We start from the raw sequence: 26,871 nt of genomic DNA, 5'->3' as shown, positions 1-26,871 counted from the left end.
GATTGATAGCTGAATGGTGCAATGGGGCTCAAGGAAGCTTTTTCTAGGAGAGGGGAGATGATGTGTTTGAAGACCGAGGGGAAGGAGCCATTGAAGTGAGCAGTTGAAGAAGACAATCGGAGGGAAGGAGAGTGGGGACAGAGATTTTTAGTTGAGAAGGGATGGAGAAAGAGGCGCATGTGGATGAGGTAGATTTGATAGCAGGCAGGAGATCTCCTCTTGAGAGATGGCTGAGAAGCAGCGTGGCCTAATGGGTAGAGCACGGGCCTGGGAGTCAGAGGAGCGGGGTTCTAATCCTGGCTCTTCCACTTATCTGCTGTGTGACCTTGGGCAGGTAATAATAATAGTAGTGATGATGGTATTGCCTCCGTTACCTCATCTGTATAATAGGAATTAAGATGGTGAGCCTCACGTGGGACAGGGATTGAGTCCAACCTGATTAATTTATATCTTCCCGAACACTTAGGACAGTGCCTGGCACCTAGTAAATGTTTCAAAAACACCATTAAAAAAAAGGATGAGAGAGATGAGGAGGTTGGAGGGAACCGGGACGATAAGAAGAGAGGAAAGACCGGGCTTGAGAGTCAGAGGTCGTGGGTTCTTATCCCGACTCCACCACTTGTCAGCGGTGTGACTTTGGGCCAGTCACTTAACTTCTCTGTGCCTCAGTTATCTCATCTGTAAAATGGGGATTAAGACTCTGAGCCCCACGTGGGACAACCTGATTACCTCGTATCTACCCCAGCACTTAGAACAGTGCTAGGCACATAGCAAGCACTTAACAAATACTAACAATATTTAGGGGGCAACACCTCTGATGATTTTGATTAGGGGTGAGATGGGAGGGAGGGGGGAGACCTGGGCCCGGGAGCCCGTAAAGAAGGAGAAGGAGTTTTCTGAGAGGAGGAATGGGCAGACGTGTATCAGGTGAGGATAGATCTTGAGATGGCAGAAGTGAGCCTGGTGCCTGGATTTTGGTGGCAGTGCTTAAACTCGATTGTCTGTGGGGCTCTTTCTTTCTATCTCATGTTTCATCGCCAGAGTTTCCAAGAACTCTCTCTTTTGTCATCGATTCCAGGACGAAGGGAAGTGCCGGCCTCTCTTCGTATCGAAGCTAGAAGGGGCAGAAGTCGGCGTCGACAGCAGTTTGGGCAAACCATTTGTATTTAAGTGTATGACTCAATCTGGAAGCAGGGTTTTATGCCTCTGTGCAACTTCAAACCAAGAGATGAAAAGGTAATTCATTTTTGTTTTCCTCACCGAATGCTCCTTTTCTGAGTTTCTTTGACAATTTCAGTCTACAAAATGGGAACTAGCCTTGGTGAGAGTGATAGTTAATATTAGTTAACTATTTGTTTCAGTTTGAGTCAAGGGGATGGATTGCCAATCAACCAATCAATGGTATTGAGCATCTACTAGGAGGAGAACACTACACTAAATACTTAGGAGAGTATGAGAGAATTAGTAGATATGATCCCCTGCCCTCAAAGAGCTTACAATTCAGCAGGGGAAACAGGCACTAAAAGAAATTATACAGAGGAGAAGAAAGTAAAGCATGTACGTAAGTCAGTGCTTAGGTCATGGGGTCTAGATGCTCAATAAATACTCTTAATCGATATAAGGCATATACGTAAGTGCTTTGGGAGGTTGAAAGTACTTGAGTAATTAAGTGGCAAAAAAGTGCTGAAAAGGTTGTTGGGTGGGATAAAAAGGGGAGAGATTAGAAAGGGAAGACTGTTATGTATCCACAGAAAGCCTTTGAAAATGGGGAGAGCTATGTATTGTTGAATGAGAAGCAGTTTGGCCTAAGGGATAGAGCACAGGTCTGGGAGTCTGAAGGACCTGGGTTCTCATCCCAGCTCCAACACTTGTCTGCTGTCACCTTGGGCAAGTCACTTCCCTTCTCAGTGCCTCAGTTATCTCATCTGCAAAATGGGGGTTAAGATTCTGAGCTCCATGTGGGACAGGGAGTGTGTTCAACCTCATTAACTTGTATCTAGCCCAGAACTTAGTACAGTGCCTGGCACATAGTAAGCGCTTAACGAAAGCCATTTTTAAAAAAAAAACATAAAGGGGGAGTTCAGGCAGTGGAGATAGAAGGGAGAGAGCTGATTGAATGACTTATAGCCGATAATAATACTACAAATTGTGATATTTTCTAAGCACTTAATACATGCCAAGCACTGTACTAAGCGCTGCAGGAGATAGAAGATAATCAAGTTGAATCCAGTCCCTCTCTCACAGTCTAAGTGAGAAGAACGGGAATTGAATCTCCATTTTGTAGATGAGGAAACTATGGCCCAGAGAAGTAAAGTGATTTGCCCAAGAAAAAACAGCAGGCAAGTACCTGAGCTGGGATTAGAACTCAATTCCTAATGAGAAGCAGCCTGGCTTAGTGGAATGAGCCTTGGCCTGGGAGTCAGAGGAGCTGGGTTCTAATTCTGACTCTGCCACTTGTCTGCTGGTTGTCTTGTAAACCTCCCAACTTTTAAAACATTGTGCTGGTTGGAGCAGCTTTCTGAACTGCTTTTCAGGTATATTTCCCCTGCAGATTGGCACTGCTTAATAAATGTCTGTAATAAAAATAATCATCGTCATAATAATAATGATAGCAATCCCATTAGCAAAACAGAGAGTATTTTTTCTGCTTCTATGTGGCAAGACTGTGTCTGAAAACTACTGTTCGGTTCAGTGAGACACTTATATCTGAGCTCAGGAATGAACTGAAAATTGAACATCTGTTTAAGAGCTGGTATCAGCAGGAATAAATAGACTTTCGATAACACTGATGCCAGCCCTCTCAGGAAGAACGTTCTTTTTGTATTGTATTGTGTTGCAGGTGGCTGGAAGCTATGGCCAAAGTCAGACAGCCCATCCAGCAGGTAAGGCTTTACGGTTATTTCTCTTGCCCGGAAGGTTCGGCTCCTGTTGGAGTTTTCCAAAGGAGATGGATGCTCAGGTGTCCGTAGATTTATTCTAAAGTCTGAGGATGCAGCCTCAGCTTCTCAGACTCTGGAGGAGAGATTACCTAGGGAACGTGTCTGCCAACTCTGTTGTATTGTATTCTCCCCAGTGCTTAGTGCAGTCCCCTGCACACGGTAAGTGCTCGATAAATACCACCGACTGACTGACTGACTTAGTCCGTTTACAGAAATGGACCAAAATGGAGTATGATTGCAAGGGCCCAGGAAGGGGGAAGGACTCTTCAAGGAACTACTGGTCCTTTTTTTGTGGACTATGACGTTTTTGGAGCACATACTGACTTAACAATTCCCAGTCCTTGGCACTAGTGTGGATTTTTCAAGGGAGGGCTGGGGTCTGTGTGAACGATGGGAAAAGATAAATATCTAAACTATAAGCTCCTCGTGGGCCGGGTACGGGTCTATCAACTTGTACCCTCCCAAGTGCTGAAGCAGTGTGGCTCAGTGGGAAGAGCACATGCTTTGGAGTCAGAGGTCATAGGTTCGAATCCCAGCTCTGCCACTTGTCAGCTGTGTGACTGTGGGCAAGTCACTTAACTTCTCTGTGCCTCAGTTACCTCATCTGTAAAATGGGGATGAAGACTGTGAGCCCCACGTGGGACAACCTGATTCCCCTCTGTCTACCCCAGTGCTTAGAACAGTGCTCTGCACATAGTAAGCGCTTAACAAATACCAACATTATTATTATTATTACAGTGTTCGGCATTCAGTAAGTGCCCAATAAATGCCACTGATTGACTGAAATTAATGGCAGGCGGCCAGGAGGAGTAATAACAGGGAAGGAGGGGGAATGATAAGTCATGGCCCGGTTTCAAATGATCGGAAAAAGACAATTTTCCTTCTGCCTTTGCAACCATTCCGAGTGTGAGGAAAGCGACGGGAATAGAGAAATAGGCAAGATGTTTTAGGTGCCACTCCTTGTTGGGGTAGGAGGAGGAATGATAGGACTTTGCAAAGTCTCCTCCAGCTCAACTGCTCTTAAGTTCTGTCCATTAGGGTCCTGATTGTTTTTGCTGTCTATTGTTCGCATTAAACATGTAGAACCACGTCTGGGTGGATGTAACACTGCACAACAGCAGCCTGCCACCCTTGGCTATAAAGAACCCGGACTGCTTGGGCCTTCTGCATCAGCTGGATGGGACGAAGGATGACTGGGTTCAGCATTACTGCATCCTGAAAGACGGCTGCCTCTACTTCTATGCCAGCATTCGCTCCCCTCAGGCCCTCGGTAAGAGTCTGCTCCTATGCAATTTTGGCTTAATGGGGCTTTCCCCGCTTGAAGGCCCATCTCCTCCAAGAAGCCTTCCCACACTAACCCCTCTTTCCTCTTCTCCCACTCCCTTCTGCCTTGCCCTGACTTGCTCCCTTTATCCATCCCTCCTCCCAGGCCCTGAGCACTTATGTCCATAGCTGTCATTTATTGATTTATATTAATGTTTGTCTCCCTCACTAGACCGTAATCTTGTTGTGGGCAGGGAATGTCTGTTTATTATTGTACTGTAGTCTCTCAAACGCTCAGTACAGTGCTATGCACCCAGTATGTGCTCAACAAATACAATTGATTGAGTAAAAAGAAAGATGATCTCTGATCTTTCGACCTACACATTACCCCAGGGATGGCTTTTCTGGGCTGTCCCCAAGGGGTTTTCCTGTTTCTCCTGGACTCACTGGAGAGGAGCAACTCCTTGTTCATCCATCAGTGGTATTTACTGAGCACTTACTAGGTGCAGAGCACTGTACTAAGCTGTAGGGAGAGTACAATTCAACAGAATTAGTGGACATGTTCCCTGCCCACAGCAAGCTTACACTCTGGAGGGATGAATGAGGGATCTAGAGACTAAAGTCTAAAAAAGTCTAGAGGGATCCCATTGTTAATCAACATGAATCCCCTGAGATATTAGGCATTTTGAACTGGCAATCTTTGAGTGGGAATGATTCAAAATTACATCTAAAGCTTCTCTTTAGGTTTTGCCCTTTTCCACCATGTCTACCACCTCTGTTGTATCGTACTCTCCCAGGGGCTCAATACAGTGCTTTCCACACAGTAAGCGCTCCATAAATGCCACTGATTGATTAATTGACGGCTTCACTCTCTTTTCCCCATTTCAGGAGGCCTGTACCTACAAGGCTACACCATGAGTGAACAGGTCCTCATTGCTGAACAACTTGTTATTGAGCTCAAACCCCCATCGGAAGAGTTCAAAACCTTCTACTTGTGTGCAGAGAATGAAACGGAGAATAAGCGGTAAGACAAAGTTCTTCGTGATACATCCCTTTTCCCAAGCTTTGACAGTCCTTGGATCATCTGGAAATCCCATTCCTCATTCCACTCTATCACAGCTCCTCCAAGCTCCTTTCCTTGTCTCCTTCAAAGACAATCTCATCCTGGGAGTTTTTCCAAACTACATGGGATGGATTTTCTCTCCCGACCCTGCTTTTAAAAAAAAATAAAAGGTACTCGTTTAGGGCTTACTTTGTAGTGGGCACTGAGGTATATAGAAGCTAATCAAGTTGGACACAGTCCATGTCCTATGTGGGGCTTACAGTCAATCCCCATTTTACAGATGAGGTAACTGAGGCCCAGAGAGGCGAAATGACTTGCCCAAGGTCACATAGCAGACAGGTGGGATTAGAATCTAGGTCCTTCTGACTCCCAGGCCCGTGCTCTATCCACTAGACCATGCTGCTTCTCATCCTGAGAGTTGCTCCACACTAAATGGGATGAATTTTCTTCCCCAACCCTGCTGTTCTCACTTCATTGCCACCACATTCCCAGATGGTCACTCTTCCCCTTTACCCTGCTCTGGTCAGCCACCGGCCCTGCTCGGTCCCAGCTAGCACTCCTGGCTAGGTGGCCTCTTTCCCTCTGTCTCCAGCCTCCGTGGATCGTTCACCTTCTTTCTCTCCTCTCTCTGTTGCCTCCGTATCACCATGTGGCAATCACCTCTCTTCCAACTACCTTACCTCGTTCATCTCCCACTGTAACCCAACCCACCTACTTGGTTCCTCTAATGCCATCTTCTCACCGTACTTCAATCGCATCTGTCTCCCGGACGACCTCTTGCCCATGCCCTCCCTCTGGCAGACCGGATCCACCGCCCCCGCAACAAAGAGAAGCAGCGTGGCCCAGTGGAAAGAGCACGGGCTTTGGAGTCAGAGGTCATGGGTTCAAATCCCGGCTCGGCCACTTGTCAGCTGTATGACTTTGGGCAAGTCACTTAACTTCTCGGTGCCTCAGTTACCTCATCTGTAAAATGGGGATTAAGACTGTGAGCCGCACGTGGGACAACCTGATTCCCTTGTGTCTACCCCAGCGCTTAGAACAGTGCTTGGCACATAGTAAGCACTTAACAAATACCAACAAATACCAACATTTAACTGTCCCTATTTTCAAAGCCGTTCTTAAATCACATCTCTTCCAAGAAGGCTTCCCCGACATTTTCCCGACTCACTCTCCTATCGACGTTGCCTACGCACTCGGATCTGTACCCTTTATGCACTTGATATTTACCCCCTCCCTCACCCCCACAGCATTTAGGAACCTATCATTTTACCCTGCCATTTCCCCTCCGTAATTTATTTTGATGTCTATAAGCTCCTTGTGGGCAGAGATCATGTCTACCAACTCTGTTGTACTCTCCCAAGTGCTCAGTACAGTGCTCTGCACACAGTAAGAATTAGATAAATATGACTGATGGGTTGATCCAGGCTAGGAGATGAGGTGAAAGAATTGTTTGCTGGATGGATTATGGCGAGGGATTTACAAAGACACATTTGGGTTAGGAACTAAACTTCTAAAAATACTGAAGGGTGAAGTAGAATGGGGTGAAACCAGAGAAAGATGCCCATCTGTGGCATTAGCTCGGAGAAATATACTACTGTCCATGTGGGATTGAAACCCACGCACCTTCTCAGCCTTTTAGGGAGGGGTGTCAAATCAATCAATCAATGGTATTTACTGACTACTTACTAAGTGCAGAGCAGACTTTGCCAGGCGCTTGGAAGAGAAAACACAACAGACATAGCAGACACGTTCCCTGCCCGTAATAATCCTACAGTCTAGAGGGGGAACTCAGCCTTTTAAGGAGAGGAGTCAAATCAGTCAATCGATCAATCAATGGTATTTACTGAGCACTTACTAAGTGCAGAATAGACTGTACTAAGCACTTGGGAGAGAAAATACAACAGACTTAGCAGTTCTCTGCCCATAACGATCCCACAGTCTAGAGGGGGAACTCATCTATGTGGAAGGGCAACTTACCTATGCACTTAGTCACTCAGGAGCTGTCTGCACTTTAAAAAGCTGAAAATGCTTAATAAGTTCCTTGGACCATCATTAACAACCCCATATACTATGAACTAGATCAAAAAGAAACTGGTGACTAGGACCTATCTCTATTCCTTTTTTTACAGATACAGTGTTAGGAGTTCCATGAGGGCAGGGATAGTGGGCCAAGATTCATGGGAACTGGGTTAAGGGACATTCTTTCAGTAGTATTTATCGAGCACTTATTATGTGTAGAGCACTGTGCAGAGCATTCCTTCACCTTCCAGAAATCCCAGAATGCAGACTCCAAAAGAAACAACCGCAGCCCTGCCATTTTGAAGCAGGCTGGAGGGGAGCCAGGCTAGAAGTGGATGGAGGGTTTTGGCAGTATCTCTTCTCTCCAGATGGATGGCTTTGGCAATCGCAAAATCTCTCTCTCTCTTTCTTTCTCTCTCCTCCTGCTGGTGAGTTGGCTGTCCTTAACTTCATGCGGGCTGGAGAGAGTCCATGGATAGAGAGTTTGACATTACTGCCCATAGGCAAACCAGCTACTCTGGATCACCGATAAGCCAAAAAATAAGTTTTGGCCTCAGTCATCGTGACATTTCTCATCAAACACCTTTACCAAAATACCTGGTTAATTTACATGGAAGAGAATTAGACAGTGTCTACTTGATAGCAAAGCAGGATTTTGATGGGGAATAAACCAGAGTACATGCTGTGGGCAGGTAAATAGGGACCTGGTTCTACTTTATGTTTTTCTTATCCATGAAAATGCTCACTTCTGATGCCCTGAAGGGGAGTTTCCCCAAATGGCTGTCCATCCCTGGGTTAATTTCCCATCCAACTTACCTGCCCCAGAGAGAAGAGTCAGTACGACCTGAGAAAAAAGGTTTATAGCCAGAACCTTTTAGAAAACTCTCAATCTTTGTAGCCCCATCCTCAGTGATCCAGAGAAATGCTTAACAAAGGGCACTGGGACTGGGGGTCAGGAGACATTCATTCATTCATTTGTATTTATTGAGTGCTTACTATGTGCAGAGCACTGTACGAAGCACTTGGAATGGACAATTCGGCAACAGATAGAGACAATCCCTGCCCAACAACGGGCTCACAGACGGAGACATGAGTTCTAGTACCAGCTTTGCCACTTACCTGCTGTGTGATGTGGGGAAAAATCTCTTGGCTTCTCTGTGCTCCAGTGTCTTCTTATGTAAAATGGGGAAAAAATGCCCATTCTCGTACTCTCCGACAGTGAGTTCTCGTACTCTCCGACAGTGAGCCCTGTGTGGGACAGGAAGTAGCATGACCTAGTAGGCAGAACATGGGCTGGGAGTCAGAAGGGCCTGGGTTCTAATCCGAGCTCCGCCACCTTGGACAAGTCACTTAGCTTCTCTGTGCCTCAGTTTAGCTCACCTGAAAAATGAGGATTAATACTGTAAGCCCCATGTGGGACATGGACTGATTATCTTCTATCTACCCCACCCCTTAGTACAATGTCTGGCACAGAGGAAGCACTTAACAAATACCTTAAAAAAACTGTCTGGTAATTATTTTTTAATTTGCTCCAGTGCTTCGTACAGTGCTTGGCACAGAGTAAGCACTTAGTAAATACCAATAGCGTCATCATTATTACTGTTTCCCAATATATATGCAACCCTCTAAATGTACTGTTCCTTTCTTCTTTCTAGCTGGATAACAGCTTTGCAGATCTCAATTAAAAAATGGGTCCCTCTGCACCAAGCCATTCAAGACTTCATGAACCGTCCTCTGGAGGAGACCAGAATGTGAAGGAAAAACACTTGGCCTGTAATAAACGCTTAACAAATATCACGATTATTACTCATAGCCATTGTAGCAATAATAATAATGCTAGTAATAATGAAGGTTCACCCAATATGGGATTATCTCAGTTCTCACCTGAGGATTTAGCAGAAGAAAATGGAGAAACTAACACAGCCTGTCATTTGCTAGAAAATGAGCAGTTGACCAGATGGGCCATTTGAAGGGCTTTTTCTATACCCAACCCGCAAAACCTTTCACAAGGAAGACAAGTAACAAGCAGCAGCATCCTTTTTAGGTCATTAGCCATCAGGGCGAGTGGGAAAGTCGCCTTTAGAAAATCTGCATGAATACCACGAGAATTGTCTCCTCACTCTAAGCAGTACTGAAATAAAAGCTGGCTTTCATTGGCTTCGTGGCTCTTTTTTGGAGGGGCTTGATTCTGGCTTACTGTCTGCATCCCCAAGACCCGCCCTCCCTTCTCTCCACTTTCATGTTAAACTATTTTATTTTTAACTTACAGCAGAGATTTAAAAGACATTTTGGCTTATCATGAAAGTACCACCCCAAATCTACAACCCGCTGAGAAAAAGATAACTGATGTTTTGGACCATTGGCCGGGGCAAAAATACCTGGTCTTAATGTACCTGAAGAGATATTTCCACACCAGATAGAGGCTCCGCTGCATGGCTGCATGGCTTAGTGACTTGAGCCCGGGCCTGGAAGTCAGAAGGTCACGGGTCCTAATGCCGGCTCTGCCACTTGTCTGCTGTGTGACTTTGGGCAAGACACTTGACTTCTCTGGGCCTCAGTTCCCTCATCTGTCAAATGGATGAAAAGTGAGAGCCCCACGTGGGACCACCTGATGACCTTGTATCTCCCCCAGGGCACAGAACAGTGCTTGGCACATAGTAAGCGCTTAAGAAATACCAACATTATGATTGTTATTAAGTGGGCAAGTCGCTTTACTTTTCTGTGTCTCAGTTCCCTCATCTGTCAAATGGGGATGAAGACAGTGAGCCTCATGTGGGACAACTTGATGACCCTGTTTCTCTCCCAGCGCTTGGAACAGTGCTCTGCACATAGTAAGCACTTAAATACCAACATTATTATAAGCAGCGTGGCTCAGTGGAAAGAGCCTGGGCTTGGGAGTCAGAGGTCATGGGTTCGAATTCCAGCTCAGCCACTTGTCAGCTGTGTGACTGTGGGCAAATCACTTAACTTCTCTGTGTCTCAGTGACCTCATCTGTAAAATGGGGATGAAGACTGTGAGCCTCACATGGGACAACCTGATTGCCCTGTATCTCCCCCAGCGCTTAGAACAGTGCTCTGCACATAGTAAGCGCTTAACAAATACCAACATTATTATTATGAAGCCTGTGAGCCCCACGTGGGACAACCTGATGACCCTGTATCTCCCCCAGCGTTTAGAACAGTGCTCTGCACATAGTAAGCGCTTAACAAATACCAACATTATTATTATTATGAAGACTGTGAACTCCACATAGGACAACCTGATGACCCTCATCTCCCCCAGCACTTAGAACAGTGCTCTGCACATAATAAGCGCTTCACAAATACCAACGTTATTACTAAGTGGGCATGGAAGGAAGAACAGTGCTTGATACCATTACTCTCATTATGATTGTTATTATTAAGTGGGCAGGGAAGGTAGAACAGTGCTTGATACCATTACCTTTATTATGATTGTTATTATTAAGTGGGCAGGGAAGGTAGAACAGTGCTTGATACCATTACTCTCATTATGATTGTTATTTTTAAGTGGGCAGGGAAGTTGGAACAGTGCTTGATACCACTACTATCATTGTGATTGTTATTAATAAGTGGGCATGGAAGGTAGAACAGTGCTTGATATCATTACTCTCATTGATTGTTATTATTAAGTGGGCAGGGAAGGAAGAACAGTGCTTGATACCATTACTCTCATTGATTGTTATTATTAAGTGGGCAGGGAAGGAAGAACAGTGCTTGATACCATTACTCTCATTGTGATTATTATTAAGTGGGCAGGGAAGGAAGAACAGTGCTTGATACCATTACCATCATTGTGATTATTAATAAGTGGACATGGAAGGAAGAACAGTGCTTGATACCATTACTCTCATTATAATTGTTATGATTAAGTGGGCAGGGAAGGAAGAACAGTGCTTGATACCATTACTCTCATTGTGATTGTTATGATTGTTATTATTAAGTAGGCAAGGAAGGAAGGCAGGAAGGGAGGCGGGGGGGGGGGGAGGGTGGGACCGGAAGCGGAGGGGAGGGGACCGGAAGGGGCGGGTTCGCCCGGAGAGAAGGACGGGGAGGGAGGCGGGACCGGAAGCGGAAGGGGCGGGGTCTCCGGAGGGGAAGGGGGACCGGAAGCGGAAGGGCGGTTGGCCCTGAGAGGGAGGGAGGAGAGGGAGGGAGGGGAGCGGAAGCGGAAGGGGCGGGCCGGAGGGCGGGCGCGCGCCGTCCGTCCAGCTGTCAGTCAGTCAGTCAGTCAGTCAGTGAGGCCGTCAGGGCGGGCGGCCGGCCGGCCATCCATCCATCCATCCATCCATCCATCTGTCGCCGTCGCCGGGCGAAGGAGCAGGAAGAGGAGCCGGGCGCAGGTAGGGGCCGCCGCGGGCGCCTCCTCCTTCCCTCCTTCCCTCCTTCCCTCCTTCCCTCCTTCCCTCCCTCCCCCATGGATCTCCGGGGAGGCCGGGCCGCCCTCCCGGAACGGGGCCGAGCCGGCCCGAGGGGGACGGGGGAGGACGGGGAGGGACCTGTTCCCGGACGCCCCGAAGGCCCCGTCTCCTCCAGGAGGCCTTCCCGGATTGCGCCCAGTCCGGCGCTCCGCACACAGTGAGCGCTCAATCAATACCCGTGCAGTGAACCAACCCGCCCCCACCCCGTCCTCGGCTCCCGCTCCCTGCCGCACCCCAAACACACACACACACACACACACACAATATATGTATAATATATATATAATACATGTATAATAGATATATATAAAATAGAATGTGCGCGATATAGTATATATAACATATATGTATGATATATATATATATATAACGTATACGTGTAATATATCACATAATATACGTATCGTGTATGTATTATATATGAAATGTGAGATACGTATAATATATATGTATCATGTATATGTAATGTATACATGTGACATTTGTATATCATAGGTAATGTCTGTATGATGTATGTGTAATATATGATATATGTATGATGTGTGATATGCAATGCATGTATCCTGTGTGTATGATATGATACGTGCACAATATATTATATATACACAATAGATATATATATATGATATATTGTGTATTACATCTATCTAGCTATATGTATATAGTCTATATGCATGTAGATAGATATTTATATCTATATGTATATAGATAGATATTTATTTATATCTATCTATATCTATATACATATAAACATATGTGTGTATGTATGTACACACACACACATATATGTACATATAGACACATATACATATAGATAGAGATAGATAGATATTTATCTATCTCTATCCATATGTATATAGATAGAGATAGATCCATCTGTATATAGATAGAGATAGATATTTATCTCCATAGCTGTGTCTATGCCTATTCACGATTCTCTGCCTCTGTTTTGCCGGTGTTGCAGCCCGCCTCCTTGTTTTCTTTTGCTGCCCCTCTCCCCCTCCCCGACTGTGAGCCCCTTGTGGGCAGGGATTGTCCCTCTTTATTGCTCCATTGTACTCTCCAAGCGCTTACAACAGCGCTCTGCACCCAGTCAGCGCCCAGTAAATACGATGGAGTGAATTTTATTTCTTTGGATTGAGGTCTGTCTCGCCCCCCACCCCAGACGGTGAGCTCGTTGTGGGCGGGGAATTCGTTCATTCGTTTGGTTCGTATGTATTGAGTGCTTAGTGGGTGCAGAGCGCTGTACTGAGCGCTTGTGAGAGTGCAAGAGAGAGAGAGAGAGTCCCTGCCCATAACGAGCTCGCAAGCCTAGGGGTGGGGAGGAGAAAATGGACATCAATACAAAGAGTCATCAAGAGAAATACATAAAATTACAGATATATGTCACTCTTTATGGTTTTCTCTCCCAAGCGTTTACTACAGTGCTCTACACACAGTAAGCGCACTATAAATACGATTGAGTGAATTAATGGGTGAATGAATGAGTGAATGAATGAATGAATGGGCAGAACCCCAGCCCCCTGTCACCGTGCCACGACAAAAAGCAGCTGGAAAGCTGTGGACTCTCACGGACCCAGGCCAGGGGTAATAATAATGGCATTTGTTAAGCGCTCACTATGTGCAAAGCACTGTTGTAAACCCTGGGGAAGATACAAGGTGGTCAGCTTGTCCCACGTGGGGCTCACAGTCTTCATCCCCCATTTTGCAGATGAGGGAACTGAGACCCAGAGAAGTGAAGTGACTTGCCCAAAGTCACACAGCTGACAAGTGGCGGAGCCGGGATTAGAACCCACGAGCTTTGACTCCCAAGCCCGGGCTCTTTCCACCGAGCCAAGCTGCTTCTCTAATTCCAAGCGCTTCGGACAGTGCTCTGCACACAGTAAACGCTCAGTAAATACGATTGAATGAAGCTGGTCTGTTGTTCAGAAAACCCAGGGGCCGGGGGCGGGTGGGGAAGGTCCCCTCATTTATTCCTTCATTCAGTCGTATTTATTAAGCGCTTACTGTGTGCAGACACTGTACTAAGCGCTGTGCTTGGGAGAGTACAGTACAGTGATAAAGAGTGACACTCCCTGCCCACAGTGAGCTTACAGTCTAGAGGTGGGGGAGACAGGCATCGATAGAAATGCGCAGACATCAATATAAGTAAAATGACAGATACGGACGTGAGCGGTGTGGGGCGGGGAGAGGGGCGAGGAGCAGAGGGAGCGAGTCAGGGTGACGTGGGAGATGAGGAAAAGGGGGGCTTAGTCAGGGAAGGCTTCCTGGAGGAGATGGGCCACAAGGAGGACTTTGAAGGGCGGGGAGAGTCACTGTCTGTGGGATTTGAGGAGGGGAGGGCGTTCGAGGCCAGAGGCAGGAGGCGGGCCGGGGGTCAGCGGCAAAAGAGGTGAGATAGAGGCCCAAGGAGAAGGTTAGTGGTATCGGAGCGGAGTGTGCGGGCTGGGTTGAAGAAGGAGAGCAGGGAGGTGAAGTAGGAGGGGGCCTGGTGATGGAGAGCGTTAAAGCCAAGGGTGCCAAGTTTCTGTTTGATCTCCTCCCAAGACGGTTTTTCCCATAGAGAAGCGCGCTTTCCCCCACCTCCGATCCCCTCCCTTCCGCCCTGTGACCTCCTGCGGCCCTTTATCGGGGGAGCAGGAGGGGCCCGGAGGGATGGGGCCGGACCCTGACCTGCTGCTCGCTCTGCCTGCTGATCCCGGGGTGGTGACACCTGACAAAAAATGAAAGTGCCAGAGACCAAATGGGGGAAGCAGATGAGTGAAGGCTCCCTATCAGATCCCGCTCTTCCTAACTCTTTCCCTTTCAGAGGAGGTGAAAGGTGACAGGGAAGTGGTTGGAGCCTGAGGTGCATAGACCCTTGTCATGCGTTTTGTCTACTTCCCAGTCCACTCTTTATACACATATTTTATATATATACTTGGATTTATATATGTATACATGCATATATATCCATATGCACACATACATATATAATCCAAGGGGAAACCGTCAGTGTCATTAAGTATGGACCCTCGTCCACATCGCTAACCTTATAAGGAAGGGTCTCCAAAGGAATTGGCTAATGATTTCATTTTAGAAGCTTGCAGGTATCACGTCTCTGCTGGGTAGCCTGTTTTTGTTATCCTAAAATTCATTATGTTTATAGGGGGATGGCTCGATTCGCAGGAGAAATAGCATAGGCTGCCGACTCGAGTTATTAGAGAAGGGAAAGAAGACTCCAGGTGATAGCAGATAGAGTATTCGGTTAGGCGATTTTTGTCATTGCTGAAATGAAGATCTTTCATAGCACCCAAGGCATTATGCATTTACCACTTCATTTTCCACTTGAGCTGCATCAAACTGAGGAATTTTTATTTTTTTTTGGTTTTGATTCCCAGACTGATCAGGAACACTTAAAGAGATGCAATAAACCATCCTCATCACCACACTAAGTACTCTATTGATTGTTACCAAATAAAAAGATCAGGGCTTACAGCATAGGCCTTAAAACCTAGGCTGGAGGCATTTAATGTTTCCAAAGCTGTATATTAGTGTGTAGGTCTTTAGACTGAAAAAAGAAAAATTAAATAGTAGCTCTCAAACAGTATAATAATAATTTTTAAAAATGTGGTATTTGTTAAGCACTTACTACGTGCTAGGCACTGTACTAAGCTCTGGGGTGGGTACAAATACATTGGGTTAGGCACAGTCCTTGTCCCGTGTAGGGATCACAGTTTTAATCCCCATTTTACAGATGAGGAAATGGAGATATAGAGAAATTAAGTAACTTGCCCAAGGTCACAGAGCAGACAAGAGGTGAGGCTGGGATTTAGAACCCAGGTTCCTCTGTCTCCCAGGCACCTGCTCTAACCACTAGGCCGGAGTTGGTAAGGTCTTTTTGATTTAAAGGTTGGGGGAGTCTAGTACAGCTTGGCTAACCCAAGTTTTTGTGGTTGCCATTTTTAAAAAAAATGAAAGTTTCTCTGGGAATTTGTTACTTAAACCCAATGACAGTATATTAAATAGCATTTTTCCTGAGTTTTTAATTCAGTCGTATTTCGATGAGCTGCTTTTCCGTCCACATCTGTTTTCTCCCCAGCTTCTTTTAAATGAAGGATTCTAATTCCTGTATTCAGAGATCTGATTTGATGGTTTTTTCTGATTATAATCCCATCCCATACTTCTCACCCCCCCATTGCCAAGGAAAAGTCAGTCAGTTGTATTTACTGAGTGCTTACTATTTGCAGAGCACTGTAGTAAGAGCTTGGGAGAGTACTATATAACAATGTAACAGACACATTCCCTGCCCACAGTGAGTTTACAATCTTAGAGGGAGAACCACCCCCTGGAGTAGGGCAGGAAAAAGCATAACTTCCCAGTTTTTAGGACATTTGACCTCGGTGCTTAATTCAGTGCTCTGCACACTGTTAGTGCTCAAATGCCACTGATTGATGTGGGCAGGGAAATGTGTCTGCCAACTCTCTTGTGTTGGACTCTCCCAAACGCTTAGTCGAGGGCTCTGTATAGGGTAAGCGCTCAGTAAATATCACTGATTGATAGCTCTTCCTGGAACATTGAGGAATTTGGGGACTCATCCTTCCCTGCGGTACAGTTCAGAAATCTTCCAAGAGGTCTCTTGCCTTTCAAAATCCAACCCCATTACCTGTGCTTAGTCCCACCCCTTCCCCAAATACTTGCCCTTTCCTCCAACTGTCTCCTACCTCTATTTCCAACCTCTCCAGAATAAGCCCAGGACTCCCTTTATTAAAACAAACAAACAAAAAACCGTCTCTCAGCCCCCATCACACCCTCCACCCCCCACCCCATCATCTCAGCTTCACCTCACCACCAGTTCTCTTCTCAGCCCCCCCTGCAATCCAGATTTAACCCTTCCACTTTACCGAGCGACTGCTCACCCGGGTCTCCAGGGACTTGTTTTTGTCCAGTGGGCTTTCATCTCCTACTTTTTGACCTCTCTGTTGCCTTTGATGCCATCAACTAGAAGCAGCGGGGCCTAGTGGAAAGAACTCGGGCCTGGGAGTCATAGGACTTGAGTTCTAATCCCAGCTCTCCACTTGTCTGATGGGTCCCTTGGGCGACTCACTTAACTTCTCCATGCTTCAGTTTCCCCATCTGTATAATGGGGAGCTGATGCCTCTTCTCCCTCCCACTTAGGCTGTGAGCCACCAGTGCGACAGGGATTGCTTCCGACCTGAGGAACTGGCATCTTCCCCACCGCTTAACACAGGGCTTGACACAGAGTAAGCGTTTTACAAATACCAGTAAAAACGTTTTTAAAAACCTACTCCCGCCTCGTTGAAATTTCTTCTGGACTTGGTTTTCTGGACACAGTCCTCTCCTGGCCTCCTCTCCCTCTCCCCTAGTTGTGTCTGTTTTGATGGTTCTTTTCCAGTTCCTCAACTCTTCTCTCTACAGTCCCTTGGGCAGCTCCTCCACTCACATTCCTCAGCTGCCACCCTCTCCAGCCTTGATCTCTCATCTGCATTCCTCCCCTCAAATTGCCTCCTGCCTCCAGGACACATCCACGGACGACTGGCATTTCAAACATGGCCTGCACAAACGGAGCCCCATATCCTCCCTACAAAATAGTCTTCTCTTCCTCTTTCCCGTCACCGTCCACTTGCTCAACACCACCACCATCTCTGTCCCAGAAGCTTTTCACCACAGCGTCATCTCTAACGCCTTTCTTTGAACTCCAGCAATCAGCCCGCCTCAAAAACCTGCCATTTCTCCCTGCCAGAGCCCTTCTATTCTCCCCATGCAGTGAGTACCCTCGTTGAAGACTCCTCTAGACCATAAGCCCCGTGTGGGTAGGGAACATGTCCAGCAACAACATTCTGTTGGACTCTCCCAAGCGCTTAGCACACAATAAATGCTCAATAAGTGCCATTGTTTGATTGATTCCCCTTTTCAGTCTAAATTAGGTATAGCAGCTTGGAGCACCTTCTTAAAATGTATCTCTTTTCTCCAAATTCTCCACTCCTTTTCCACTTGAAACAAACAAAAAAGCCTCCTGGCCATTGGATTTAAGGGTCTCAACAGCCATCTCCTTATCTGCTCTCTTCTCCCCCTCCACCCCGGGGTTTGTCCTCTTTGCTCCTCTGTTTCCTTCAGTTTCCACCCTCATGTGTCCGTCTCACTCCTTCGACCTCCTCTATAGGGAACTTCCGCCCCCCTCAAAATGCAGCAGACCCTCCTCCTCCCCTCCTAGAAAAAACACCTCCATGAAGCATTTTCTGATTCATCACCACCTTCTTAGTCATTTCAGCCCATCCTTTGTTTAATTAATCAGTTCTGCTTTTAGCCTTTCCATCTTCGCCTTTACCTATTGTTCATTTGCCAATCGTGTTCGCTCATCTCCCGTATAGGATTGTAAACTCCTCAGAGGCGGGGACTGTGTCTTTTGCTTTTACCGTATGGTCTCAAGTGCTTAGTACAGTGCTCTGATCACAGTAGGCGCTCAGTAAGTGCTTCTACTGCTTGGAATTTCCTGAATTGGCCCCGTTATTTCTTTCCCTTTGGACCTGTCCTCCCCGCTTCTCTGCCGGGGTTCCAGGCCCTGCTCTGCTAGCCGCCCTGCTAGCCCCTCCTTGGCTTCTGGAAGCCAATGGGGTCCTCAGCGATGCAGAGGAGAGGGACCGAAAACCCAATCGCAAACCCAAAGCGCCTGGTCCGGCTACCCGCAGGGTGAGGCACGCTGGGTGTGTCCGGTGGCTGGAGTCTCTAGCTGCCTCACTCGTTTGGCCCAATTCCTAGGAAGAATGTGAACCAAAGTCAAAAGCCATCTGCCCCAAGGTGGCACACCCATCCTGCAGGGCCACTGATCCGCAGAGCTGGACTGAACTGGAGTTCCTCAGTTCAGAACAGTTGAGAACTCAGTCCAGGACGAGAAGCAGCGGGACCTCGCGGGTTAGGAGAAGCAGCGTGGCTCAGTGGAAAGAGCACGGGCTTTGGAGTCAGGGCTCATGAGTTCGAATCCCAGCTCTGCCACTTGTCGGCTGTGTGACTGTGGGCAAGTCACTTCACTTCTCTGTGCCTCAGTTCCCTCATCTGTAAAATGGGGATTAAGACTGTGAGCCCCATGTGGGACAACCTGATTCCCCTATGCCTACCCCAGCGCTTAGAACAGTGCTCGGCACATAGTAAGCGCTTAACAAATACCAACATTATTAGAACACAGACCTGGGAGTCGGAAGGACCCGGGTTCCAGTCCCGACTCCGCCATTTACCTGATGAGTGACCGTGGTCAAATCACTTCATTTCTCTGGGCTTCGGGTCCCTCATCTGCAAAATGGGGATTAAGACTGGAAGCCCCATGTGGGACAGGGACTGTGTCCAACCTGATTGGCTTACATCTACCTCATCGCTTAGTGCAGTGCTTGGCCCATAGTAAGCGCTTAACAAATACCTTAAAAAAAAAAAAAAAAAACACCTTTTCTGTTCCCTTCATCATTTGGGGTGAGTAAAGTCTACCTAAAGAAGGACTGCTCCAAATGATTCTGCTGCCTTTTCAGCAGTGCCCCAGGCTGCCTCCTCACATGGGGATTTTGATAAACCTCCCAGCTCTAACGGGGTATAAATTCCCCCCCATTCATTGGATGTATAACTTCCTAAATATGCAAAGACGACACCATCTGTATTGATAGTGTATGGCTGAAAAGACCTTTGAGTGACCCTCTAGCCTTAACTTTTTAAAAAAATAATAGTAATGGTATTTTTGAAGCGCTTACTATGTACAAAGCACTGTTCTAAGTGCTGGGGTAGATCAGGTTGTCCCACTTGGGCCTCCCACTCTTAATCCTCATTTTCCAGATGAGGGAATTGAGGCCCAGAGAAGTGAAGTGACTTGCCCAAAGTCACAGAGCTGACAAGCGGCGGAGCCGGGATTAGAACCCACCACCTCTGACTCCCAAGCCCGGGCTCTTGCCACCGAGCCACGCGAAGGCTTGGCCCCTTGCAGTGCCGGCGGCAGATTTTTCCGGTTCTGCTGCTGAGAGAGAGAAGCCTTTCTCCTCATTTCCGTACCCCAGGCTGACCCTTCTCTCATTGCATCCGGGCAGTCCGCCCTTGTCTTTCAAAGGTTTGTCCGGCCCTATCTGTTGGCGGTAGCCCAGGGCCATTCACCGCTGGAGCAGCTGTTGGGGTGGTGTCACCCCATGAGGGGTGGGGGAAGGTGGAAGGGGGCAATTGCTATGACCGTTACACCCCGGGGTCCCACCTGCCCGAGGAGGAGGAGGTCGGAATCCCTCGGTGCAGCTTTCCGGCGGGCCCTTCCAACCAGTTTCTCCCGGCGTTGGCTCCGGGCCGGAGGGAGGAGGTCCGAGGAGTCAGTTAGAGATGGCGATTTCTTAATCCCCCGCAGCCCCGTCTCCGCCCCGGGATGGCCCTGCTTTGCGTTTTCCTGCCGTCCTACGACTTTCCGGCCGGTCCCATCCAGAAAAGCCAGATCGAGCCGGGCTCTGTCCCAAGCCAGGGCGACCGGACTGAGGTCCGGGTCCTCGTGGCGGGCGAACCCGCCCCGTCACTCGACGTTGCTGGCTGGCGGGCGAGGCTGACGGAACTGCCGACGGAGCCCCGAGGAAGGTCCGGGGCTCGTGGTGGGACAGGAGAGAGGACCTCCCCCGCCAATCCCACCTCCACACCCCTTGTAGACCTTCAGTACGTTATGAAGCTCGATGTTTCAGTGCTGTCTCTTGCTCCTGAGAGGCTTGGCGGGCTTCTCGAGTCCATGTTCTTTTTGTCTTTCCAGATGTCATTCATTCAGTTGTATTTGAGCACTCTCTCTATGCCAAGCACCGTACCAAGCGCTTGGGAGAGTACAATATAAACGTCTGCTGAGCAAGCAGCATTACGGGTTGGCATTTTTTTTTTTAAGTGGTACTGAAGTGCTTACTGTGTGTCCAACGCTGTTCGAAGCGCTGGGGTAGGTACGGATAAATCAGATCGGCCCCAGTCCCCGATCCGTGTGGGGCTCACAGTCTAAGCTGGAGGAAGAGCAGGTATCCCCATCTTACAGTTGAGGAAACGGAGGCCCCAAGAAGCGACCCGTCCGAGGTCACCCGGCAGGCGAGCGGCAGAGCTGGGATTGGGATCCAGGTCCTCCTGAGTCCCAGGGCTGTGCCGTAGCCACCGGGCGAGCCCTCCGTCTCACGTGGCTGGTAACGCCCTGCAAGGCGGCGCGGCTGGCGGTGGTTTGCAGATGAGAGCGGGGACCTGGCCCGGGCCGTCTCCGGGGCCGAGCCGTCCGAGCCGAGCCACCCCTGACCCGTCGGCCCCTCTAACCCGGCTCCGCTCTGTCCCCAGGCGCGGGCGGGCTCGCGCTCGACATGGAGGTCGACGTCGGCGGAGACCCCAGGACGGCCGTCCCGGCCCTCCCCTTCCCGGGGGCCGAGGCCGGCGCCCCCGGCAAGACGGAAGCGGAGAGGCCCCGCTGCTCCAGCACCCCGTGCTCCCCGATTCGGCGGACTGTGTCGGGCTACCAGATCCTCCACATGGATTCCAACTACTTGGTGGGCTTCACCACGGGGGAGGAGCTCTTGAAGTTAGCTCAGAAGTGCTCGGGCGGGGAAGAGAACAAGGGGGAAGGCCTGGCCCCGCTGCGCTCCAAGCCGCTGGACGCGGGCCTGGCCCGCTCCTCCCGCCTCTTCAAGACCCGTGGCAGGTACTACCAGCCCTACGAGATCCCCACGCTCAACGGCCGGCGGCGCCGCCGCATGCCCAGCTCGGGGGAGAAGTGCACCAAGTCCTTACCCTACGAACCTTACAAGGCCCTCCACGGGCCTCTGCCCCTCTGCCTGTTTAAGGGCAAGAGGGCTCACTCCAAATCCCTGGACTACCTCAACTTAGACAAAATGAGCATCCAGGAACCCGCCGACACGGAAGTGCTCCAGTACCAACTTCAGCACCTCACTCTCAGAGGGGACCGGATGTTCGCCAGGAACAACACATGAACGGCGGCTGGGCCGCTTCTGGCCAAACTCCCTCTGGCTTCCCGGACCCCCTCGGGCCACACGTACTGTCTGCGCGCAGGACTAGCCCCGACCTGGGCGGGGGGCCGGGTGGGGGGGGAAGACGACGACACGGAGGAGCCGAGGGTTCCTTGGACGCCCCGGGCCCCTCGCTCAGAGCTTTGAACCCACTGAGGGGCGAGGGGGTCTGGGGGAAGAATTCTCAAGCCCGAAGCCACCCGAGGGACTCTCAACGGGTGGACTTGATTTGCGGGGAGGGGGGGCGATTCTAGAAAGGCAGAGGAGGCTTTGGCACGTGAATCCGGATGGGGATTTGCCACACCGATGGGAGATAGGGTTTGCGGGGTAGCCGCTCAAGGGGTGGGGCATTGGGAAGGTTGCCCTCCGATAAGCACTCGAGAACTTGTGTCTGTAACTTACTCTAAAATAATATATGTATGGTAACGTGTTGCTTCATGAAATTGAGAAACCTGCACATGGCGGAAATGGAATACTTAAAAAAAAAAAAATCCCGTGGGAATGTTCTGTCATGAGTTTTTTATACTAGCAGGTAAAAAAAACAAAAAAGATACGATTCAGGTTGGCAGTGTTTGTTCACCTCCGAGCAATCGCTGAATTAAGCATTTATATTTTCCTCAGAAGATGATGATCTTCTCCTGTAAAGTGGTTCTTTAAGTAAGTTGGGGTTAATAGCAGTGTGACGGATCTCTGGCTAAAACACCGTTTGGGAGATACCCTCCGGGAGTTCCCGGCCCATCTCTCCTTTGAGATTTGCACTCGAGGGGAATAATTCTCCTGAGTCTCGACTCTCATTTAAAATTTACCTGGAACAGCGTGAGAGAAGGGAAGTCGTTGCTTCCGGGCCAGAGTTTAGGATCTGAAGTAACAGTGGAGCTTCGAGAAGGAAACTCATGGTTTCTATTACTGAATATTTAAATTAACCATAAAGTGATACCTCTCAGCATGGCATCGGAACATTCTAATTTTAGTTGTTTGCAGCACAGAATACCTACCGAAAACTTAGCTTCTAGAATTAGTTTGAAAGTGTCTACTGCTTGCGCCGCCTTAACGGGCTAGTTCTGAATGAACAGTTTATGTCGAATGCACTGGTTTCATTTGTTGCCGAAGAAAGCGACATCCGAGCACTGATAACCCGCAGTCCAAACACAGGGATATGTTTTGGAGGGGAAAAAAAAAGTCACTTTTGTAAAACCTTTCTATTTCTTTTTCCTCTGAAAGATTCGATTTATACGGATGTGGAATTGGGGGGCAACCGGGAACACTACTGGCCTTTTGCATCACCGGGGGAGGCGGTGAATTATTCAGGTGCTTGGAATTGTGGTTATGGAAAAGAAAAGGCTTCTGTCTGATAACTTAGGCCTTCCCGCTCCCAGGGAGACTCTGCCCTCACCAGAAAAAGATAGCGTGTTCCACTGGGTAGCGGGTGCGGCGCGTCACAAGGAAGAGCGTGGCTGCCGTTACTGAGCTCACTGCTGGGCTGGTTCAAGTAAAGAGAGTGGGGAGGTGTTGGCCACCAGCCTAGGGTGGGTGTGTGGTGGGGGGCCTGTGGGGGTATACTGGAATCTTTTTCAGCTGTTGTATATTTTAAAGTAAACTGCACCTTTCTAACTTATTGTACTGAAGAATCTTACGATAAACTATTCCTATAGAGTCAGCGGTTGGATGAGAAATAGAATTACTGTCAGATGCCAAAGAGAGATAGGAGTCTACGTTTAGTGATTTAAACCCCATTATTTATTGATGAGCTACCCTGTGGAACTGTATCATTTCCGGCTACGAAATAAAGAGGTGATGTAAGCGTACGGTGTCGTGGTGGAGTGCTTTCGGCGTGCCGGACCAGCGAGCCAGCGAGTGGCAGGAATTTGGCTTAAGGGTGTTTTATTGTGTCCCGGGACGCTGGCTTCCGCGGCTTGGTGAAGAATCTCTCATCTTTTTACTTTGGGAGTTTTCCAAGACCCCTGATGCAGCACTGTCGGCCGTAACATCCACCCATCCGTTAGAAGACATTGCCCCGGCCCTGGGGACTCCGTTACTGACCGGGGGCCGGTGGTGTGGTCTAGTGTTTGATTTTGTTCTAAAGCTATCGCCGTGGAGTGCCGAGACCCCCTAAATGATTTCCTCGCAAGCTTTCTTAAGCTGAGCATTTCAGATGGTTGTTGATCTGACGGGTAGAGAGCACTCCAGCTAAACAGTGAACAGTCTAGAGAAACTATTTCAATAGGACTGATCTCAGATAAATCAATAGTGAGGAAAAAAATGCTTTCTAACGGGAGCAAGTCCTTTTCAGCCACAAGCTCCACGTACGCGGTTTAGCTCAAGGACCAAACCGGAACGACGTCAGAGTTGTGTCACCTGCTTTCGAAGAGGGAGACGAATTGTAGATGGGTAGGGTCGGTCCACAGCGCTGGAGGTTTAGTCCACACAGTCCAGGAGCATCAGGGAGACCCTTAAGCCGTGGCTCCGGGTTTCACGTTGCCCCGAATGCTCCGGGAAGAGGGATTCCCTACCCTCTTCTCAACTGAGGCTGTCCTCAACAGCTATTCTTGCCAACGAGTGATCCTGTGCCCGCTCATCACCTCTTCCTCTATCCTCTGTAGCGTCCTCCCCTCCTCAAGAGAGCGCAGACATCAGGCGACAGGGCTGGTGGTATTTTGGACTCTAACAACCATTTGGTACAGTACCTAGCACCCGCGAGTGGCTCAACAACTACCGCTGATTGGATTTTTCCGATTTTACCCAAAATCTCTCCCTGTGACTACCTCCTCACTTACAGTTCAATCCCTTGTGCTCATTGCTTCTCAACTTTCTCATCTGTTCAAATCATTGCCTCTCCCATGAGTTCCTTATAGGAATCCATCTTCTGTTTTGGTACAGAGCAGGGGCTCAGTAAATAGAGAAGCAGCGTGGCTCAGTGGCAAGAGCCCGGGCTTGGGAGTCAGAGGTCATGGGTTTGAATCCCGGCTCTGCCACTTGTCAGCTGTGTGACTGCGGGCAAGTGACTTAACTTCTCTGTGCCTCAGTTCCCTCATCTGTAAAATGGGGATTAAGACTGTGAGCCTCACGTGGGAAAACCTGATGACCCTGTATCACCTCCAGTGCGTAGAACAGTGCTCTGCACATAGTAAGCACTTAACAGATACCAACATTATTATTACATTATTATTACTGTCGATCCCAATTAAGGGTGGCTTAGGAGCACTAACTGACCATGCTCTCCATAGGACTGTTTCCCCTAGAATGCAAACTCTCCTACAACTGGCAGTTTAAGGAATTAATTAGTGGAATTTCTGCCAATTGTCTTAGGTCCTTGGAGCAGATATTTTAAAGTTACACAGAGTTAAGATATTATAAGCCCCATGTGGGGCAGGGACTGTGCCTGACTCAATTAACTTGTGTCTGTGCCAGAGCTTGGAATGGTGCTTGGCCCAGTCTTTACCAAATTCAATAATAATGATAATTTCACTTTATAGAATTGGAGTCCGAGCAGAAGACCAAGCAAAAAAACCAACCCAGGAACTTGGGTCAAGTATTAGAGGATGACTTGGGGAGTTTTCCCCCTTTGCCTCTGTGGATTGATTGACCCAAGTTCTTCACGTAGGCCAAGAATGGCTTTGAGCCGAGTATGATCACCTGACAACCTCAGAGTTAGTTTTTGATGACCACCGTGGAACGAAATAAAAAACGGATGAGGCGCTCTGCTACACGTTGTAATTCCAAATTATTACGATGGACGCCATTTGGGATGCAAAAGCTAGGATCTAAACCAAACAAAAAATATGGCCACAAACTCACACACCGACCCTACCTGCCCCGCAAAAGGCGTGAAATGGCTTTCCAAAGGAAAGCATGTAACCATCGTCGTTAACCATGGCTCCTCCCTGCCTCGTGGCCTGTTCGAGGCATGCTGCACTACTGCAGCATGAGTTCAAAGCGTACCATCTAGTGAAGGTTCAGGTGGACCTAGAGTGTTACTCTGGATTCCTCTCCCATCTCCCTGCTCTCTCCAGAGTTGCTGTACTCCCTCCTAGGTGCTTCTGAATGCCGTCATTGCTCACTCTAGAGTGAAAGAGCCCTTTGTGAGCAGGGAATGTGTCCACCAACTCTTACACTGTCCTCTCCCAGGCGCTTAGGACGGTGCTAACAAGCCCTCAAGAAATACCACTGATTTTCTAAAAAATGCTCTCTATGAAGTACTTAATAATAGTGATATTTGTTCAGCACTTACTATGTGCCAAGCACTGTACTCAGCGTTGGGGTGGATACAGGTTAATCTCCATTTTACAGAGGAGGCAACAGGCACAGAAAAGTGCAGTGGCTTGCCCAGTGTCACACAGCAGACAAGTGGCGGAGTCAGGATTAGATCCCAGGCCCTTCTCGATTGACTGACTGATGGATTCCAAGTCATGGAACTCGGCAGCAGGAGCTGATGGGGAGGGTTGGGGAGGGAAAATGAAGAAATTGGTCCAAAGCATCCAGTGTCACACATCAGTCTCAGCTACACGTCACATAACTACCTTCCCCCAAACAACCCCCTTCTCTTGTTCCCTCCACCTTCCCTGCCCGCCCAAATGTAGAGCCCCTGCCCTCCCAAACCAATTCCTCTTCAACCTTCTCTGCTGGAAATAACACCCAAACTCCTATTTGCTAGCTCAACTCCTTTTCAAGGCCAAGATCCCTAATCTTATTTCCGTTGCCTTGGCTACCACTTCTGGCGGTCCGGCTGCTTTCTTCCATTGTCACCCTCAGACCGCGTCCCCTCTGCTCTCCGGCTTACCCTGCTTTCGTACCCGTTTTAAAAACTACTGCCGAGATCCAGAAATCTTAAATTCTAAGGAGCGTCATCTCAGTGCCCATAAATAAGTTAACACATTCGAGGCAACTTATTTTACTAGACTCTGAGAAATGCATTTTCAATTAACCTTTCTGACAAAAAATGGTCTGCCAAAAATTCCAGAAAGTTACTCGTTATAGCACCTCATTAAAAATACAATTCTTTCTCGCTCTGCTGAAATACAACTTTCCCATCCATTATATTAATGCAGTTCAGTCTGGTTTTTTGGATAATTCCAATACCTTGGAGGAGATAGGTTGCCTAAAAAAAATAGGTCATCTTGTGCCTAGATTTCTTGCTTGATACCTGCTCACTCCGCGGGTTG

The 26,871-nt window shown here is 48.3% G+C and overlaps 2 protein-coding genes across 2 annotated transcripts in view; both read left to right on the top strand.

Moving 5' to 3' along the window:
• The window catches only part of LOC114814745, a 29,040-nt gene extending 19,632 nt beyond the window's left edge, over window positions 1-9,408 (top strand). Inside the window, exons 10-14 of the mRNA XM_029074024.2 lie at window positions 1,079-1,236; window positions 2,840-2,882; window positions 4,023-4,209; window positions 5,091-5,226; window positions 8,940-9,408. Coding sequence (XP_028929857.2) covers window positions 1,079-1,236; window positions 2,840-2,882; window positions 4,023-4,209; window positions 5,091-5,226; window positions 8,940-9,039 — 624 coding nt within the window. The 3' untranslated portion in view covers window positions 9,040-9,408. The remainder of the gene's footprint in view (window positions 1-1,078; window positions 1,237-2,839; window positions 2,883-4,022; window positions 4,210-5,090; window positions 5,227-8,939) is intronic.
• A 2,201-nt stretch (window positions 9,409-11,609) lies between these two features.
• Window positions 11,610-23,517, top strand: MACIR (macrophage immunometabolism regulator). The gene is made up of 2 exons (XM_029074095.1): window positions 11,610-11,645; window positions 21,030-23,517. The coding sequence occupies exon 2, from the start codon at window positions 21,053-21,055 to the stop codon at window positions 21,674-21,676; it is 624 nt and encodes a 207-aa protein (XP_028929928.1). The 5' UTR covers window positions 11,610-11,645; window positions 21,030-21,052; the 3' UTR covers window positions 21,677-23,517.
• The last annotated feature ends 3,354 nt before the right edge of the window (window positions 23,518-26,871 follow it).

This window comes from Ornithorhynchus anatinus, chromosome 10 (assembly GCF_004115215.2).
Source record: "Ornithorhynchus anatinus isolate Pmale09 chromosome 10, mOrnAna1.pri.v4, whole genome shotgun sequence".
NCBI classification, from domain to species: Eukaryota; Metazoa; Chordata; class Mammalia; order Monotremata; family Ornithorhynchidae; genus Ornithorhynchus; species Ornithorhynchus anatinus.
The sequence above is the reverse complement of the archived record's forward strand: the minus strand, read 5'-3'. Positions and strand labels throughout refer to the sequence as shown.